This window comes from Bubalus bubalis, chromosome 17 (assembly GCF_019923935.1).
Source record: "Bubalus bubalis isolate 160015118507 breed Murrah chromosome 17, NDDB_SH_1, whole genome shotgun sequence".
Taxonomy (NCBI): domain Eukaryota; kingdom Metazoa; phylum Chordata; class Mammalia; order Artiodactyla; family Bovidae; genus Bubalus; species Bubalus bubalis.
The window spans coordinates 10142997-10161211 of NC_059173.1; the positions used below are offsets into that span (position 1 = coordinate 10142997).

The following is an 18215-nucleotide window of genomic DNA, read 5'->3' on the forward strand; positions in this document are numbered from 1 at the left end:
TCTCGGGTAATCTTGCCGCTCCCCCCACCTCCCCGCCTCGCCCCCGAGTGATGGACAGGCGCCGGTCCTGTCTCCACAGGCGACACACTGCTCCAGGCCCTGGACTTGCTGCCCTTGCTCATCCAGACAGTGGAGAAGGCGGCCTCCCAAGGCACTCAGGTTCCTGTCGTCACTGAAGGGGTTGCCGCTGCCTTGCTGCTCACGAAGCTCTCAATGGCCGACTCGCAGGCTGGTAAGAGTCCAGCGGTGTCCAGGAGGCTGCAGACAAGGGCCTCTTCCAGAGTCCCTGGGAGGAGGGCCAAATGTTCAGGATCTGGCTGCATCAGCTTGGCCACTTACCCCCTGGGCAGCCACGGGGTAAGCTTCTGCAGTGCATCCGCAAACTCCTGTCCCTGAGCACTGGGGCGACAGAGCAGAGAAGGACAGTGACAGCGCCCCCTGCTGCCCTCCCACCGCTCAGTGCGACCCTGAGGCTCATCCCTGCAGATGCTCAGTGGGACTTTGTTTTTGATTGGTTATACAGTTTTAAGGTGTAACATGAGCAGTGTCCCCTGAGTTTAGCCAGCCTGCCTTCCAGCCACTCAGTTTCTCTCCTTGGAGGATAGTACCATTTTCGTGTCCAGAGATGGCTAATGTGAAATTGCCCAAACACGCTGGGTAACGTCCTATACGTGGGCTGCACTGGTTGCTCAGTGGTGAAGAATCCGCCTGCCAATGCAGGAAACTCGGGTTTGATTGCTGGGTTGGGAAGATCCTCCAGGGTAGGAAACGGCAACCCACTCCAGTATTCCTGCCTGGGAAATCCCATGGGCAGAGGAGCCTGGTAGGATACAGTCCTTGGAGTTGCAAAAGAGTTGGACATGACTTAGCAACTAAACAACAACAACGTGCCATTTTATATACTGAACACATCTGGGAAAAGATTCCAAATCAGTGCGACAAAAAGAGCTTTCCTGTTTTGGGGCTACAAGGTATTCCATGCTTGTTTAGTCTAACTCCTACTCTGTGCGGACGTAGCTGGACGTACTCCTGTGGTTAGAAACAAGATTCAGCTCTTCACGTATTATTGCTTGACACCTGAGTATATGCCAAAGCACTCAGCTACTTCTCTGTGGGGGGAGGCAGAAATGAATATGACCCTGCTTCAGCAAATTTTAAGCTGCCTTGACTGTAATGGGAGAAGGGATATGCAAACATTATCTGCCGTTAAAGGCAAAACATAGCATAAGAGCAGGTTTGAAGGATGGGTTGCTTTTAGTTTTGGGATTGGGGGCCAGGAAAGGCTTCCTGAAGGATGGAGCATTTGAACTAGTGCCCTGAGGACTAGAAGAAGTTTCACTGACTGGAAGGGAACGGCCCAGTGTGAGTTCAGACCAGGGAAGGACAAGGGAAGGTGCCATGTGAGGACGTTAAGGAGCTCAGCCTGGCACCTGGAGCAGGTGGGAATCCGAGGGGGGAGGCAGGTCGTCTGGGCTCCTGCAGGCAGTGGAGAAGCACCAGAGGTTTCCATAAGAGGTGATGCTACCAGGAGAACTAGTTAGTTCTTGGCGTGGGAGGACAGTGAGCCTGGGAGTGACCCCTTCCTGCCGAGGGAGGACCCTGGCCCGCTGCACTGAGGCGGGTCTTCCAGAGGATCCATCCCTGGCAGCTGCAGCGTGGCGGGGCCAGCCTTGGGGGAGGCAGTGGGCTGTGTGGTGGAGTGACCTTTTGTCTCTCGCAGAGGCCAAACTGAGCGGTTTCTGGCAGCTCATTTTGGATGAGAAGAAGCAGGTTTTCACTTCCGAGAAATTCCTGCTCATGGCTTCAGAGGATGGTGAGTCACTACCTGCCTACTTGAAGTTGAATTTGGGGCCGAGTCTCCCTGGTGGGTCTTCACAGAGGACCCTTCCCGGACTGCCTGTTGTTTTGACCAGTCAGCTCGGCAAAGACCTGGAGCAGAGCGATCTGATTAACAGCTCAGCTTTCCTGAGAATGAATTTATTCCTGTGGGGCCTGGAAGGCTGGGGAGGTGGGAGTGAAGTGGGAGATTTGTGGAGACAGAGCACTAATAGCTGTAGAGCTGTGACATTAAGTATAATTACAGCTGGTTGGGTAATCGGTGAGTCTCAGAGGTTTTCGTACGTTCAGAGACAGCTGAGAAGCTCTAGTGAAGTGTGGCTGGCTCTACTCCCCCACTGGGAGATAGAAAAACTACTGGTTTCTATCTTGACAGAAAAGGAATTGTGGATCTTTAAGTGTATGTTTAAAATTCTAGGTTGCCTTAGAAGTATCTGTGGCTAATTGGTGACTTGAAAAGTCTTTTGACTCGCACATCACAACATTCTGTTCATGAGCTACAACTGTTAGTCACTTCCTGATGTTTAAAACACGTTTAACTAGTCTTTGAACAGGAAATGTATTCACATAATACAAAAATAAAAGCCCCAAGAGGGGCTACACTGAAAGTTACACTGTTGCTTTGATCTCTGCCCAGTATCCCTAGCCATGGAGAGCCAGTTTTATCCCCTTGCTGTGTATTGTTGATATTTTATTTTTATACCAATAAATATCTTTATGTGTTAGTTCTCTTCCTTTTTATATAAGAGGTAATATGCATCTATATGCATTGTGCTGTCTAGATTTGGAAATCATTTCACATCAGTATTTGAGTGCTTGTATTTTTTAGAACTGCATACGAATTAAATTATGGAAGTATAGTTGAATTTATACTTATAGTGAATTAATACACTTATGTGTTAATTTTTACTGTATAGCAGAATGATTCAGTTATATATATATATATACACGTTCCTTTTCATATTCTTTTCCACTATGGTTTATCACAGGGTATTGAATATAGTTCCGTGTGCTATACCATAGGATCTCACTGTTTTAATTAAAAGAAAGTGTATACTTTTGCTTGTTCCAAGATACACGTGTGTATATGCTAAAAGCATAACTTGCTTTTAGCAGAAAAGCAAATTCAATAGAGAACACATATACGTATAACCGAGTCACTTGACTGTACATCTGAAATTAACACAGCATTGTTAATCAACTATACTTCAATATAAAGTAAAAAGTTTAAAAAAAAGAAAATTCAAGTGAAACTGTGATTTTACGCTTACATTTTGATTTCCAACTTTTCCAGTTCTTTCTGGATATTTTCTCTATTTAATTTCTTTGTGTATTTGGCTGCTCTGGGCCTTAGTTGCGGCATGTGGGATCTAGTTCCCTGACCAGGGATGGAACCTGGGCTCCCTGCATTGGGAGCGTGGAGTCTCAGCCTCTGGACCACCAGGGAGGTCCCCGTTTCCTCTGTTGTAGACAAGATTGGGCGCGTTCAGGGCACTTCGGCCACAGCCGTATTCTCTATTTTAAAAACACTTGCACTGTGTCTCTTCCCTTGCCAGCCCTGTGTACCGTGCTGCACCTGACAGAGAGACTGTTTCTTGACCATCCGCACCGACTCACAGGCAACAAAGTTCAGTACGTGGGGCTTGTTCACCCTCCCCCTCGGGCAGATGACCCCGTTCCCTGGCAGGAGCCTGAGCCTCAGCGGTGCGTGAGGGGCGGGAGGCTGGCTGCGGAGAGCCGCGCCCGGCCATCCCCAGCGTGCCCTGTCCCTCTGCTGCAGGCAGTACCACCGGGCCCTGGCGGCCGTGCTCCTGAGCCGCCCCTGGCACGTGCGCAGGCAGGCCCAGCAGACGGCCCGGAAGCTGCTGTCCTCTCTCGGGGGCTTCAAGCTGGCGTACGGACTGCTGGAGGAGCTGAAGACCGTCCTCAGTTCTCACAAGGTCAGGGCCTCTCCCGGCCCCAGAACTGGGTCTCACAGACCCCCAAGCTGCCCCTGCCTGTGCTGTGGGATCTCACCTGGGGTGCTCCCTGGCTGTGCTCACTCACGTGGGCTCCGTGTGATGCCAGGGTCTCCTGCCCTGCCCCACAGCTCAGGGACCACCTTGTTTCACACCATTCCTTTTCCTTTGCAGACGCCTTTCTTTCTTCCCATGTCTTATGACACATAAGTCAACCTTTTTATTCCTGAGTAGTGGAAAAACACTTCATTTTTAAAGCACTTTATAATTTTTAAAATATTTTTCTACCTTTCTCTCTGTCCGTTTTTCGTAATGCCTTTAAAAGGCCGACAGGCTTACTATGCTTGTTTTATGGGAGTTGTTCATGGTTCTGGCAGCTGAAATGGCTTGCTCAGCGTCTCCCATCAGTGCGTGGCAGCAGGACGGGGACCTGGCTCCTGATTTCAGTGCTCTCTGTGTCCCGTTTCACTGCTTCCCTCCCTCCCTGAGCCGGCTTAAGGGATGTGGGCTGGTGATAGACTTGCAGTCTCAGGTTCGTTCCCCCTGGATCGGATTCTGTTGCCTTTTTACCCGCTGTGGGCTCTTTGAGGCTCAGGACCCTAGGTGTTTCCTTCCAGGCCTATCTCACAGCCTGTGGATCCCAGCGCAGGGCTCCGGGCATTGGTCTCCACGCCAGCAGGGGGCCCAGAGAATCTACTGAATGACAGACAGCTACGTTCCTGGTGTCTTCATCTCCCGAGGGCCAGGCTGGCACGGGGCTCTGATCATTGGGGCTCATGTGTTGTCTCCCCACAGGTGCTGCCCTTCGAGGCTCTGGTGACCGACACTGGGGAGGTGACTGAGGCGGGCAAGGCCTACGTGCCCCCGCGGGTCCTGCAGGAGGCTCTGTGCGTCATCTCCGGGGTGCCAGGGCTGGAGGGTGGCATCACTGGCATGGAACAGCTGGCACAGGAGATGCTGATCATCTCTCACCACCCATCCTTAGGTCTGTGGCCTGGGTGGGCGGGTGGGGCAGGGACTCTGTCGGAAGAGCAGGCAGGCAGAAGGCCTCAAAGAGCTCCCTTTCCCTTCAGTGGCTGTGCAGTCTGGCCTCTGGCCAGCACTTCTCGCCAGGATGAAGATCGATCTGGAAGCCTTCATTAGTAGGCACTTGGACCAGATCATCCCCAGGATCACCACACAGAGCCCCTTGAACCAGGTAGTTGGGCCTGTGAGCTGGCTCTGGCCTCAGGTCAACAGGCAGACCAGGAAGATTCAGAGAAACAGAAGACGGGGTGATGAGAAGTGGGTTGGACCGTTGGGTTGCAAGTGACAGAAAGTGCAAACTAGTTTGAGCTTAGCAGGGAGCTTGCTGGTTGCCGCGTCTAACTGGTAAGCCCCTGGATGTGACGGGACAGGGACTGAGAGGTCCTCAAGACCTCATAAGTGGTACGCTTCTTGCTCTCTGTCCGTCTCCCTTCCTCCTCTGTCTGTGCCTCACTGCTGCTTTCTGCAGCATGGGCCGTTACCAGTCTCTGCTTTTCAGTAGCAGGATAGCTGTTCTAGGCTTACGTCTCATCCCCTGTTAGCTCCAGTGGGAAAAGCTGGCGTTTTCCAACCATTCCAGCTGGCAGAGGGCCTTACCGCCTGGGTTGACCTGACTCAGGTCTTATGCTCATCCCAGGGCCCATCCTTCCGGTCTGGGTCACGTGTCCATCTCTAGCGAGGGTGGGGGAAGCTCTGCCTGAACCACAGAGATCAAGAGTGGGAGAGAAATGTCCCCCATGTCGGGGTGCAGCATGCCGAGAAGGCAGGCACACCATGTAGCCGTCCACTCCAGCGGCAGGGCTCAGAAAGAACAGGCAGCGGCAAGAAGGGGAGCCTGCCGCCCGGGGCGTGAGACATGGCAGGCCCTCTCTCCTGTGCCAGCCGCGGCAGGCACTGACCATGTCTGTGTTTGTCTGGCAGTCTTCCATGAACGCCATGGGCTCCCTCTCGATCCTGTCCCCAGACCGGGTCCTCCCGCAGCTCATCAGCACCATCACCGCCTCCGTGCAGAACCCAGCGCTGTGCCAGGTGACGCGGGAGGAGTTTGCTATCATGCAGACCCCTGCAGGGGAGTTGTACGACAAGTCCATCATCCAGAGGTGAGCCGCCTGCTCGAGGGCTCAGTAAGTGATACAGTCTGTCTGTTCGTTGGGGGAGTGCTGGCTGTGGTCCACACACAGTCTTCGGTCCCGGATACGAGAGCGTGTGGAGGACCCAGCGCTTGCCTGGTGCCCATGACTTAAGAGGTAGCGGGGATCTCGTGGCTGGTGGGAGGCTAAAGGGCCTCGTGGCTGGATGGAACCTGGCTGATCACCCACTCTGGTGTTTCAGTGCCCAGCAGGACAGCATAAAAAAGGCCAACATGAAGCGAGAGAACAAAGCTTACTCCTTCAAGGAGCAGATCATTGAGTTGGAGCTGAAGGAGGTGGGTGTGCGGAGGCCTCAGGCCGGTCCGTTGGGTCACCCTGACCCGTGGCATGCTCCTCTGACCTCCCCACTCAGCCCGGCTCCTCCTGTCACCTTCTTGATCTGCTGTCTCTCAGTAGCTTTCTCCACCCGCAACTCCAGGAAAAGAGATTTTTCTTCCTGCTGTCAGTAGTTCATGTATTTCCTGTGCTAAATGGTGTAGCTTGACTCCATGCCCGTCCCCACGCCCTGCTCCTGGATGGCCGGGACCCGTCTGTCCTGACTGGGCGTGGGCCCTGGCACAGTGTGGCCTCTGGGGCATCGGGGTTCATGGCTGTGTTCAGTGGTGACGGGGCTGGTTCTGGCGGAAGCACAGCACACAGGGCTCTTTCTCTTGTCTCAGCCTGTGCGCCTCCCTCAGTCTTTTTTATTTTTTTCTTCACTCTTTATAGGCTGAGTTCTTCTTGTCTTCTGTATCTCTGCCCACATGTCCCTTCTGCAGAGAGGTGACCCCTCTGCCCACCCTACCCAGAGCTGAGCCGCCCCCTTCTCGTTTGTTATGCATCATATTTCTTTCTTTCATGACACCTGTCATGATCTGAAGCCACCTTGTTTATATATCTGTTCCCTGTTCATTGTGTAGTCACCCCCATTAAGATGGTGAGCTCTGTAAGGGCAGAGACTTGGTCTTATTCCCACGGTCTCCCCAGCATCTGGCACCTCCTAGGTGGTCAGTGAATATCAGATGAACGAATGCTCTCAGCCTCTGCCAGACTTTAGCTTACACTGAAGGAGAGTGTAGGGCAGGCTGGTCAGAGGTGGGAGAGCCTTAGGCTAGAATTCTGAAGCTATGTGGCTCCCAGAATACCCTCTTCAACACTTGGAGGAACTTTCCATTTCTCTTAACATGTAAAGACTCTTTTTGTGTTTTGCTTATAGAGAATCTGGCAAGAAATGGCCGCTCTACTGCTCTCTGTTCTGTAGAAACCAGGCGGCCTTGGGCTTGTGGGAGTAGGGGAGGCCAGCCGGCAGGTTTGGGACCCAGATCACAGACTCAGAGCTGGCCTGGGGCCGACGGTGGCGCCAAGCTCACCTTGCCTGGTGGTGGGAGGGAGGCAGGTCTGTGCCCTGGAGACAGAATTGCTGTGCTTGTTCCTTCAGGAGATAAAGAAGAAGAAAGGCATAAAAGAGGAGGTGCAGCTGACCAGCAAACAGAAGGAGATGCTGCAGGCCCAGCTGGACAAGGAGGCGCAGATCCGGAGGCGGCTGCAGGAGGTGAGCGGCTGCCCCAGCGACCCCGCCTCACTTGCTGTTAGGGCAGGCCCTGCTGACCAGCCCTCTGGGCTGACTCTGCTTACAGCTGGACAGTGAGCTGGAGGCGGCTCTGGGGCTGCTGGACACCATCCTGGCCAAGAACCCGTCCGGCCTGACCCAGTACATCCCGGTCCTGGTCGACTCTTTCCTGCCCTTGCTGAAGTCTCCCCTGGCTGCTCCCAGGATCAAGACCCCTTTCCTGTCCTTGGCTGCCTGTGTCATGCCCCCGAGGCTCAAGGCTTTGGGTTAGTTCTCATTGGCTGGCTGTGGGCATGGCCCCGGGTCAGGAGGGGGGCGGACAGGCGTGCCCTGAGTGCTTGGGGGAGGCATGCAGTGACCTCAGCTACTGACCTGTGTTCCCATGGGTGCAGCCTCAGGCGGCCCAAGCTACACATCCCGGGGAGCACGTGATGCCATCTCCTCTCCTTTTTTATGTCTACTGTGGCTTCACTCTGAGGACCAAGTTTTAGATGCTAGTCAGTGATTGTGTGTGTGTGTGTGTGTGTGTGTGTGTGTGTATGTGCTGAGTCGCTCAGTCATATCCAGTTCTTTGCTACCCCATGGACTGTAGCCTTCCAGGCTCCTCTGTCCATGGGGTGTCCCAGAAAAGAATACTGGAGTGGGTTGCCATTTCCTACTTCAGCGGATCTTCCTGACCCAGGAATTGAACCCTCATCTCTCATGTCTCTTGCATTGGCAGGCAGGTTCTTTACCACTGGGCCACATGGGAAGCCCTTGATCTTTCTGTAGCAGTTTTAAATTCAGTGGCAGTGGGATAGTTGGTGCCACGTGGCCTATCCGTGGAGCCCAGAGCTCCTGAGCAGCCAGGTGTGGGTGACCAGAGGTCTCTGTGGCCTTGAGAAACTTTCTCTTTAGCCACAAAGAACCTTGTGAGGTGGCTGGGAATTGTGGTAACCTCGCTCTGTGGATTGTATGACACCTTTGAGCTTTAAGGATATGTTCCCATGGGTGAGGCTGGAGTCAGGCTGTGCACACAGAACCTATCAGAAGTGTTACCCAGCTGGCTGGGCTGCTGCATGGAAGGTGGGAGCGCCCCGTGGCTAGAGCTTCACTCCCAGCTGAGTAGCCTTGTGTGGCTCGTGCCTTCTTGCTGCATACTTCTGATTCCTTACTGTCAGGAGGATAGCCCCTTGCCAGCTTGTCCACCCTTTTGGGGTATCACGGAGATGAAACGAGAAACTAGGTTGAGGAGATGGGCAGGGCAGAGCAGAGCTGATTAGTGTTAACTCAGGGGGACGTGGGTCCCTGGTTCACACCCGAGCCAGATTGTGTGTCTTTGCGTGGATCATCCCCTGTGGGTCCCTTCTCTTGGACACAGGCACTTTGGTGAGCCATGTGACTCTGCGCCTGCTGAAGCCGGAATGTGCCCTGGACGAGTCATGGTGCCAGGAAGAGCTGTCGGTGGCCGTGAAGAGAGCGGTGACCCTGCTGCACAGTCACACCATCACCAGCAGGGCGGGCAAGGGCGAGCCAGGTGAGGGACAGGATAGGGTGGACAGAGGGCGCGAGGCGGGTGAACTGTGCGGGGGCTTGACTCCCATCCTCTGGGCTTCCCGAGGCCGCAGCTTCCGCTGGTCTCTCCCCTTGCTGGTCTTGATTTCCTCACCTCACCCCTTGAACCAGATGGACGATTTTTGAGTCCAGTCACTGTGACCCCCCACCCCACCCCCACCCCCCTTGAGGGTTTAGTTCTTGCTGTTGGAATCTACTTGTCTGTTTTAAGGCTCACATTGTGGAACCAGGCGCTGTCTGGGGTAGGAGTGGCATTGGCTTTAGAACTGGACTGCTGTCTCTTGTCCCTCTTGTCATGCCGCTGGCTTCAGGGTGTCAGAAAGGGCCTCCAGCCGTCTCGCGCCCGCTTGCCCTGAGGATGGACGCTGTGGTGGCCAAACTCGGGGCCCGGCCCGCCTGCAGAGTCGGTCTGCTTCTTGCTCTCACAGACGCTGCGCCCCTGTCCGCGCCAGCCTTCTCCTTGGTTTTCCCGTTTCTGAAGATGGTGCTGACTGAGATGCCCCACCACAGCGAGGAGGAGGAGGAAAGAATGGCCCAGATTCTTCAGATCCTTACAGTCCACGCCCAGCTGCGGGCCTCCCCCAGCAACCCACCTGGGCGTGTGGACGAGGTAGGCTGGGGAGCTCAGCTCCCCCTTGGCTTGAGTGGGGTTGCGGGGGGTGGGGCAAGGGCTTCTGACACTTCCTGACCCATGAACAGTTCTGGGGAGGGGGTCCTACAGCAGCGGCCATTGGTGGGGAGACTCTAAATGTTCTATTGAGAGAGGCTCCAAGGCCTCACAGAAGCTATGGGTCTCCTGCGTCTGATAGTTTCTGAGCCAAAGGAGTTGAAGGACTCTAACTTATTGTATGTTGTTCTTAAGAAGACAGTGCTGGTTACTATCCTTTTCACTTGCTTTTGAGACTGGAGCTCATTCAGCCAGGATTTTTTTTTTTTTAAAGACTTTTTGGGTGTGGACCATCTATAAAGTCTTTATTGAATTTGTTACAATATTGCTTCTGTTTTATGTTTTGGGTTTTTGGCCATGAGGCATGTGGGATCTTAGCTCCGTGACCAGGGTTAGAATCCCCACGCCTTTCATTGGAACTTGAAGTCCTAACCACTGGACCACCAGGGAAGTCCTGAGGAATTTTCTTTTTTAATAGATTGAAAGTGTAAGTCACTCAGTCATGTCCGACTCTTTTTGACCCCAGGGACTATAAAGTCCATGAAATTCTTCAGGCCAGAAAACTGGAGTGGGTAGCTGTTTCATTCTCTAGGGAATCTTCCCAACCCAGAGATTGAACCCAGGTCTCCCACATTGCAGGTGGATTCTTTACCAGCTGAGCCACCAGGGAAGAGTACTGGAGGGGGTAGCCTATCCCTTCTCCAGGGGAACTTCCCAACCAGGAATTGAAACAGGGTCTCCTGCATCGCAGGCGGATTCTTTACCAGCTGAGCTACCGAGGAAGCCCAATTTTAGTAGATAATGTTCTAAAAATTTGAAAGTAATGCTTACGTACTTTAAAAAAATTCCAACAGTACAGAAGCAAAAAGAGAAATGCCCCTCCTCAGAGGTAGCTATTAATAACAGTTTGGTCTATACCCTCGTGGACTTTTTTATTTAAGCACATATAAAGCTCATACTCACAAATGCAGTAATGCAAAAAATGGATTGCACCGCTCCTTTCACGGGACTGACTTCTCTGGGCCTCCTCCAGTGTCAGGACCTATGTGGTCCACATCATGTGGATCTCATTTTACAGGCTCTGTTCGGTGGGCGCACCATGTTTTAGTCAGCTTTTTACTTGCTGATTGACATTTTAAGGCTGCAAACGTTTCCATGTTTTGAACACAGCTGTGGTGTGTCCCCTGTTCATTTACATGCCTTGCACACCACGTGAACATTCTCATAGGACAGATTCTTGGGCGTGGAATTGTTAGGTCACGTGACATGTTCTGAACTATACCCTTGCTAAGCATTCCCTTTTCTCCAAACCTCATACAACCTCATGTAGTGTTTAGCTTGTCAATGACAGGTGGAAGAATGGTGTCTTGTTTTATTTTGCATTTCTTTACTTATTTGTAAAGTTCAGTGTCTCTTTGTGTATTCATGAGCCACCTGTATTTCAAAAGTCTGTGAATTTCAGCCAAGGTTAGGAATAGTTATTTTTAGTCCCTGGAGATCATGGCTGACTGGGGTTGGCTCCTGTGGATTGAGTTGTAGACTTGACAGGGTCCCTCCAGTGTGGTCAGCAGGAAGACCCAGAATGTTCCCCTGTGGGTGAGAGGGACTCACGTGCCTCTGGGCTTGGTTACAGACCTTCCGTGGAGCTTCGTCCTGCCTCATGTGCTTTCTCCCGTAGAACGGCCCGGAGTTGCTGCCTCGCGTGGCCATGCTGCGCCTTCTGACCTGGGTGATCGGGACGGGCTCTCCCCGACTTCAGGTGATCTGGTCCCCTGCTGGCTTCCTCCGTTCACAACCCCACCCTCAGGTTCTGATTGCCTCTCCCAGCCCTCAGTTCTGGTCTTGGGCACAGCAGTACTCGTGAGAACCAGCCAGACTGTTCTCAGCTCATGAGCGGTTTTGCTTGGATCCTGCCACTGGCCTTGGTCTGGTGCTGGGGTCTGAGGCCTAGTAAGGGTGGGTGGGGTGGGCGTTCTTAGTTCAGATTCCCCCCCAGAAGCCCATCCCCAGCTCCCCTGCCTGGCCCCGTAGTAGGAAACGATTTGTCGAACTGAGCCCAGCGGCTGGCTGTGTCCCTCAGGTTCTGGCTTCAGAGGCCCTGACCACCCTGTGTGCCAGCAGCTGTGGCGAGGATGGCTGTGCCTTCGCAGAGCAGGAGGAGGTGGACGTGCTGCTCTGTGCCCTGCTGTCCCCCTGTGCCAACGTGCGGGACACTGCACTCCGGGTGCGTGCCCATGCCCTCACGGGGCTGCCTTGCCCCCTGCCCCCCAACATCGTCCCTCAGCGCTGCTGTTTGAGCTGCCCTGATGGGACGTGCCGCGTGTGTGCACCAGTGTGTCCTGGAGGCAAAGAGCAAGGTCACAGAGGGTGGCTTGGGGTCATTCTGGGAACTGGAACAACGAAGCAGTTGTATCACTGGTTTTTTTCTTTGCCTTTGAAGACGTCACCTAACTTCTAAAATGCACCGTGGAACTTGGTAGTTTTGTAGATTTGACTCACAGGATTGGCTCATTTCTTCAATCCACTACCTTATACTTGCCCTTTCTTGGAGCTTTGGGACCCAAACTAAAGGATCCCCTAGGAGTATGAGAAAGTGTTTCCCAAATGCCAGTCTGCAGCCTCCAGCTACTGCTCTGTGACCGAGTGTTCACTAGTCCTTGGTAAAACGGGAAACACAATGGCAGTGCGGCAGATATTCCTAAAACAAAGGGAACATCCTTTTTCAGAAATTTTTGTCGATCTTGAATGTTAACAGTTAAATTTTAAAAGTTTACTTAAAAAAAATTTTACCACTCCATGCCATGATCTCACAAAAGAAAAGCTCTTTGAAGAGACAGAGCAGCTACTGAGTTGAGCTGCCTCATGGCGCTCCTTATCCAGCACTGCTGTCCAGCGGAGCTGTCTGCCGGGATGGGACTGTTAACTGTGTCGTCCAGCAGGGCAGCCACCAGCCATCGCGTGGCTCCTGAGCACTTGGAATGTGGCTGGTGCAGCTGAAGAAGTTAAGAGTTCGTTTTAATTGATTTTCTGTGGAGACCCACGTGTGGCTGGTGGCTTCATCTTGGGAGGCAGGGGGAGGGCAGGTCGGAGTGTTCTCCCAAAGGTCCTGCCTCATGTGGTGCGATCCCACCCCTCTCAGGGCCTGTTGGAACTCCACATGGTGTTGCCGGCACCTGACACTGATGAGAAGAATGGCCTGAACCTTCTCCGCAGGCTCTGGGTGGTTAAGTTCGACAAGGAGGAGGAGATCCGGAAGCTGGCCGAGAGGTGAGCGTCGTCAGAAGGCTGGCCTGTCCTGCTCTGTTCTCTTTCTTCTCGTGGAGTAATTGGACCCAGCGTGCTGAGCCTACAGAGGGATCGAGGGCTGGGGCTTTGGCTTTGGCAGGAGGGCCTGCGCTGCAGGTCCTCATCCGAATAGCTGCCTTTGGTCTGTTGTAGGCTCTGGTCGACCATGGGCCTAGATCTGCAGCCAGACCTCTGCTCTTTGCTCATTGACGACGTCATCTACCACGAGGCAGCTGTGAGGCAGGCTGGGGCGGAAGCCCTCTCCCAGGCGGTGGCCCGTTACCAGCGGCAGGCGGCCGAGGTCATGGGCAGGCTCATGGAGATCTACCAGGAGAAGCTCTATGTGAGTAGTCCGGGCACTGTAGTCTGGGCGTACAAGGGGGCGTTGGACCCTGATCAGCCTCCAACCTAATCCAGACAGAGCCACCCCATGGCTCAGGGTGGCTTGTGCCTGATCCTGCCTCACCCGGGTGACTGGCTGGCCTGCGGGCCCGGAGAGAGCCCTGCAGTGCATCCATCACTTGTCTGTTGCAGCGGCCGCCCCCGGTGCTGGATGCTCTGGGACGAGTTATCTCCGAATCTCCTCCAGACCAGTGGGAAGCCAGGTACGACAGCTGTTGCAGCCTTGTACTGCTCAGCACTTCTGGACGTGTGGCCGGGTGGAGGCTGCATGCCGCGAGGAGGCAGTAGAGGGTGATGGGTCAGCAGGGATGGGAAAAGACAAGACCTTCTTCTGAGTCAGAGGCCTGAGGTCCACTTCCAGCTCCTCTTGGCCAGCTGGGCTACTCTGCTCGTGTTACTCCTTTCCCCTGGGAACTGTTTTCTTAGAGGTCCCCAGGTACCTCCTCACGGCTGTGGCTGAAAGATTCACCATACTTGGCTTTGTAGAATACGGGCACTTCTGGTGTTGTCACCTCTGCTTCCTTCCCCTCCGTCTCCTCCTGCCTGGTGGGAGAAGGCTAGGCAGTGCACTAACACAGAGGGAAACAGGCAGAGCTGCTCCCCTGCTCGTAGTCACCCTGTGGGGTAACCTCTGGGCAGATGGCAGGGCTCTGTTACAAGTGGGCGGTTCCAGACCCATGGGCAGACCGGGGGCAAGCACAGGGCTCCGGGCTTTGTGCTGTGCTCTGCCCTGGGGCAGTGTGTGCTGTTGGCAGGCTCACGCTCCTTGTGATGTGCCAGGGTAGAGGCCCCTAGCCGGGAGGCCTCTAACTCCCCTGACACGCTCCCGCTTCTTTCCCAGGTGTGGCTTGGCTTTGGCCCTGAACAAGCTCTCCCAGTGTTTGGACAGCTCTCAGGTGAAGCCACTCTTTCAATTCTTTGTCCCCGACGCCCTCAACGACCGAAACCCAGATGTCCGGAAGTGCATGTTGGATGCAGCTCTTGCGACGCTCAACACACATGGAAAGGTAGGAGATCTCAGCCAGGCGAGGAGATGGGGGAGAAGGTCTCAGCCACCCGAGGAGCGGGAAGAAGGCTGGGCCGGGGCAGGTGGCAGGCTGCACCATGGTGCCATGGCGAGGCCTGGTGCTGGACGTCCTGGCTGGGCGCTGGCCCCCCAGCAGATTCTGTTTGTATTTCCTTGGGGTCAGAAAGACCCCAAAAGGGTATTAAATTGATGTAAGTCTGCTGCAATCCTGCCAAAAAACCGGGAAGCCCTCTGGCATGGCTGGCTGACTGGTCAGGATGCCTGTCACTCAGCCAGGCTTGGGCAGAGACCGTCATCCCCAGGCATGGCCCCTGGGGCTGACGTGAGGCTCTGGGTGCTCCGGGCTTTCAGGAGAACGTCAACTCGCTGCTGCCGGTGTTCGAGGAGTTCCTGAAGGACGCGCCGAATGATGCCAGCTACGACGCCGTGCGGCAGAGTGTGGTGGTCCTCATGGGCTCTCTAGCCAAGCACCTGGACAAGAGCGACCCCAAAGTGAAGCCGATTGTTGCCAAGCTCATTGCTGCCCTCTCCACCCCCTCCCAGCAGGTATGTCCCCCGACTACCCGGTCCCTGTTTGGGTGGGCGGTGCAAACGAAGTTTGGGAGCTGCAAACAAAGTCGGGTGTCAAATCCAGATGGCCGTGTTCTCTGCCCTTCTTTCAGGGGACTACCTAGTTTATTTATAGTTAGGAATGCCCTAGTGGAGAGTCAGTTTGTTACTATGTTCTAAATCTCTTAAATATATGCATTTTTTCTAATCATTTTTTAATACTTATTTTTTGCACTTAGTATAAACTTGGTTCAGGATATACAAAGATTAGGGGTAAAAAATCGTCCTTGGTGTGTTAGGCTTTTCATGACATTCTCTCTGTGTGTGTTGTATGTTTTGGGGGCCTTTTAATGCAGTTTTCCGGAGAAGGCAATGGCACCCCACTCCAGTACTCCTGCCTGGAAAATCCCATGGATGGAGGAGCCTGGTAGGCTGTAGTCCATGGGGTCGCTAAGAGTCGGACACGACTGAGTGACTTCCCTTTCACTTTTCGCTTTCATGCATCGGAGAAGGAAACGGCAACCCACTCCAGTGTTCTTGCCTGGAGAATCCCAGGGACGGGGGAGCCTGGTGGGCTGCCGTCTGTGGGGTCGCACAGAGTCGGACACGACTGAAGCGACTTAGCAGGAGCAGCAGCAGCAGTAATGCAGTTTTCAGGCCACAGGGCAAAGGATTTTTTTTTTTCTCTTTCTTGAAGAGCACATTACGTGTATTTTCTGTGACTTGCGTTTTGGTCACTTCATTTTGAGCCATCCAGAGTGTCCTCCTCAAAGGCACAGTTGAAAACCATAGGTTTACAGAATAGTGGTCGAATAAGCTGTCAGAGCACCCGGCCTCCAAAACATCATGCCCAGGGCCTCTAGCCACAGGCCGCCTCTTGGGCCTGGTTGGGCATCCTGAACTTCGTCGGGATGATTGACAGCATCTTCTGGAACCACTCGATTTGGACCTGGTCCTCTAAGTCCCAGCCCCATTTCCCTGTGATTCTAACAAATTTGAGAATCGAGAGACTCGGGCTGTTTCTAAGAAGACACAGTAGCCCACTTCTCTCGGGATCCTTCTTTGTGAGTAAGTTTTTCCGTCCTGAGCCTCCACCCCACCTGCCCAGGCCTTGGTTCTCCCTTCAGACCAGAAACAGCCCCATAACAGCTGATGATTTTGGGGCTCACAGATGTAGCATGCATCCTGTGGGCACGCACTTCAGACGTGATCGTGGGCCCCTGTTGGCCTTTCTGATGCTCCTTGTAGGCTGACAGGCAGTGGCAGAGACCGGCCTGGGGGACCGCATCAGCTGCCAGGCACCCGCTGTGGTTGAGCCTCGGCACTGACGGGCAGGCCCCTCCCCCAGGTCCAGGAGTCCGTGGCCAGCTGCTTGCCACCCCTTGTCCCCGCCATCAAGGAAGACGCGGGGGGTATGATCCAGAGGCTGATGCAGCAGCTGCTGGAGTCAGACAAGTACGCCGAGCGCAAAGGGGCTGCGTACGGGCTGGCGGGCCTGGTGAAGGGCCTGGGCATCCTGTCGCTGAAGCAGCAGGAGATGATGGCCGCGCTGACCGATGCCATCCAGGACAAGAAGAACTTCCGCCGCCGGGAGGGTGAGTATCTCCAGGCTCGGCCGCTGCCCCCTCCCCGCCCTGGCTGCCTGAGGAGGGAACCTGGCATTTCCTCCCCTGCCGAAGGCTGGCGTCGGGGTGTGTGCTCCTGTGAGCTGTTCCTCCCGGCCACGCCCGTGTGGCCTGGGCGTCCTTGTTTCTGACTCTAGCACCTTAAGCCGAGGGAGACGGTGCCTTTCTCACTGGTGGTGCTTCCCATTCTTGCCTCCTTTCTGCTTGGGGCAGGCAGAGGGCGCTGCTCCCTTCTGAGTGGCCACTGTAGCCCCCCAGCTGCGCTGAGCATTTCTAGAGGGTGAGGAGGGGACGAGGAGCTTGTCCTGTGGCTGCCCCATCCCCAGAGGACGTCCCAATCCCAGCCTCACTGCCCCACCTCGCCCTGCCACCCCCAGGAGCCCTCTTTGCCTTCGAGATGCTCTGCACCATGCTGGGGAAGCTCTTTGAGCCGTACGTGGTCCACGTGCTGCCCCATCTGCTGCTGTGCTTTGGGGACGGGAACCAGTATGTGCGGGAGGTAAGTCCTGAGGCTGCATGGGGCGGGGGTGTGGGGGGGCCTGCCCCACGGGAGCCCCTCTGCCCACCGCTCGAGTGCCGGTCACTGGTGTGGACTCCCCTGGTTCCCAGTGCAGTATGGAAGCCTGGTGAGGTGAGAAACCGCGTCCCTCCTGTCAGTTGCCTGTGTGGGCCGGGGCCCGGGGTCTGACACAGTAGACTCCTGGTGAGCGATGATCACCAGCGGGGCACGAGGTCCAGCCTTAGGCCTTGACCCTGGTGTGCTGGAGAAAGCCCCTGAACGTCTTTTCTCCTCCCTCGAGGCTGCAGATGACTGTGCCAAGGCTGTGATGAGCAACCTGAGTGCTCATGGGGTGAAGCTGGTGCTCCCCTCCTTGCTGGCTGCCCTGGAGGAGGAATCCTGGAGAACCAAAGCCGGTGAGGCTGCTCCTTTGGTGCCACTGTCTCAGCTTCCTGTTCTGCAGAGCACCTTCCCAGGGCTGCAGAGATGCAGCTCTTGTCCTGTATGCATACCACCCGCCCCCCCCAACCCTCCCGCCCAGGAGCGAGGCCAGGGCTCTCATCAGACAGCTTGTTTCTATAATAGTTTGTTCACTTTCGTTCAAGAAACAGGCCTCTGACAAGAGCCACAGACCTAAATCAGGAAATCCCAGAGCTCTAAAGTTGGTCTGTGGCTAGGTCTCTGATTCTAAGACCTCTTCCCCCGTTAAGCCCTCTTTTTAAAAATATAATCTGATTTGGAATCCTAATTTGTAAAACGAAACTTGCTCTGATTTGGGGAGGGTCAGCGTTGGTCGGGGCTTCCCCGTTGGTCCTTCAGGCTTTGCCCTACTATGTCTTGAAAACTCACTCTCTTACTCAGTGGGTGAGCGGACTGAGGACAGAGAAGCTCAGTGGACTGACCTGGGGACACTGCCAGTTCTAGGCTGGGTCTGGCCTCTGTCCCCACCACTGCCCAGGCTCTCACCCGGGCTCCCCCTGCTCAGCCGGCCTCAGGCGCGTCTTGCTCACTTGGCTGGAGCCAGGCCCTGTGCCCTCCCGCTTGGGGAGGAGCAGGCTGCTTCTCCTCTGCCCAGGCAGCTAGCCTG

At 54.6% G+C, this 18215-nt stretch overlaps 1 protein-coding gene across 2 annotated transcripts in view; it reads left to right on the plus strand.

Annotated features, from left to right (window-relative positions):
- GCN1 (GCN1 activator of EIF2AK4) overlaps nt 1-18215 on the plus strand; it is a 55089-nt gene that overhangs the window by 17604 nt on the left and 19270 nt on the right. For both annotated transcript variants that reach the window (XM_006052972.4, XR_327075.4), the window contains exons 15-36: nt 80-232; nt 1721-1813; nt 3393-3468; nt 3617-3776; nt 4590-4779; nt 4868-4992; nt 5742-5920; nt 6153-6246; nt 7389-7502; nt 7588-7786; nt 8881-9036; nt 9503-9684; nt 11420-11500; nt 11822-11965; nt 12881-13008; nt 13180-13369; nt 13561-13631; nt 14270-14435; nt 14807-15001; nt 16353-16599; nt 17007-17128; nt 17430-17544. In XM_006052972.4, coding sequence (XP_006053034.2) covers nt 80-232; nt 1721-1813; nt 3393-3468; nt 3617-3776; nt 4590-4779; nt 4868-4992; nt 5742-5920; nt 6153-6246; nt 7389-7502; nt 7588-7786; nt 8881-9036; nt 9503-9684; nt 11420-11500; nt 11822-11965; nt 12881-13008; nt 13180-13369; nt 13561-13631; nt 14270-14435; nt 14807-15001; nt 16353-16599; nt 17007-17128; nt 17430-17544 — 3180 coding nt within the window. The remainder of the gene's footprint in view (nt 1-79; nt 233-1720; nt 1814-3392; nt 3469-3616; nt 3777-4589; nt 4780-4867; nt 4993-5741; nt 5921-6152; nt 6247-7388; nt 7503-7587; nt 7787-8880; nt 9037-9502; nt 9685-11419; nt 11501-11821; nt 11966-12880; nt 13009-13179; nt 13370-13560; nt 13632-14269; nt 14436-14806; nt 15002-16352; nt 16600-17006; nt 17129-17429; nt 17545-18215) is intronic.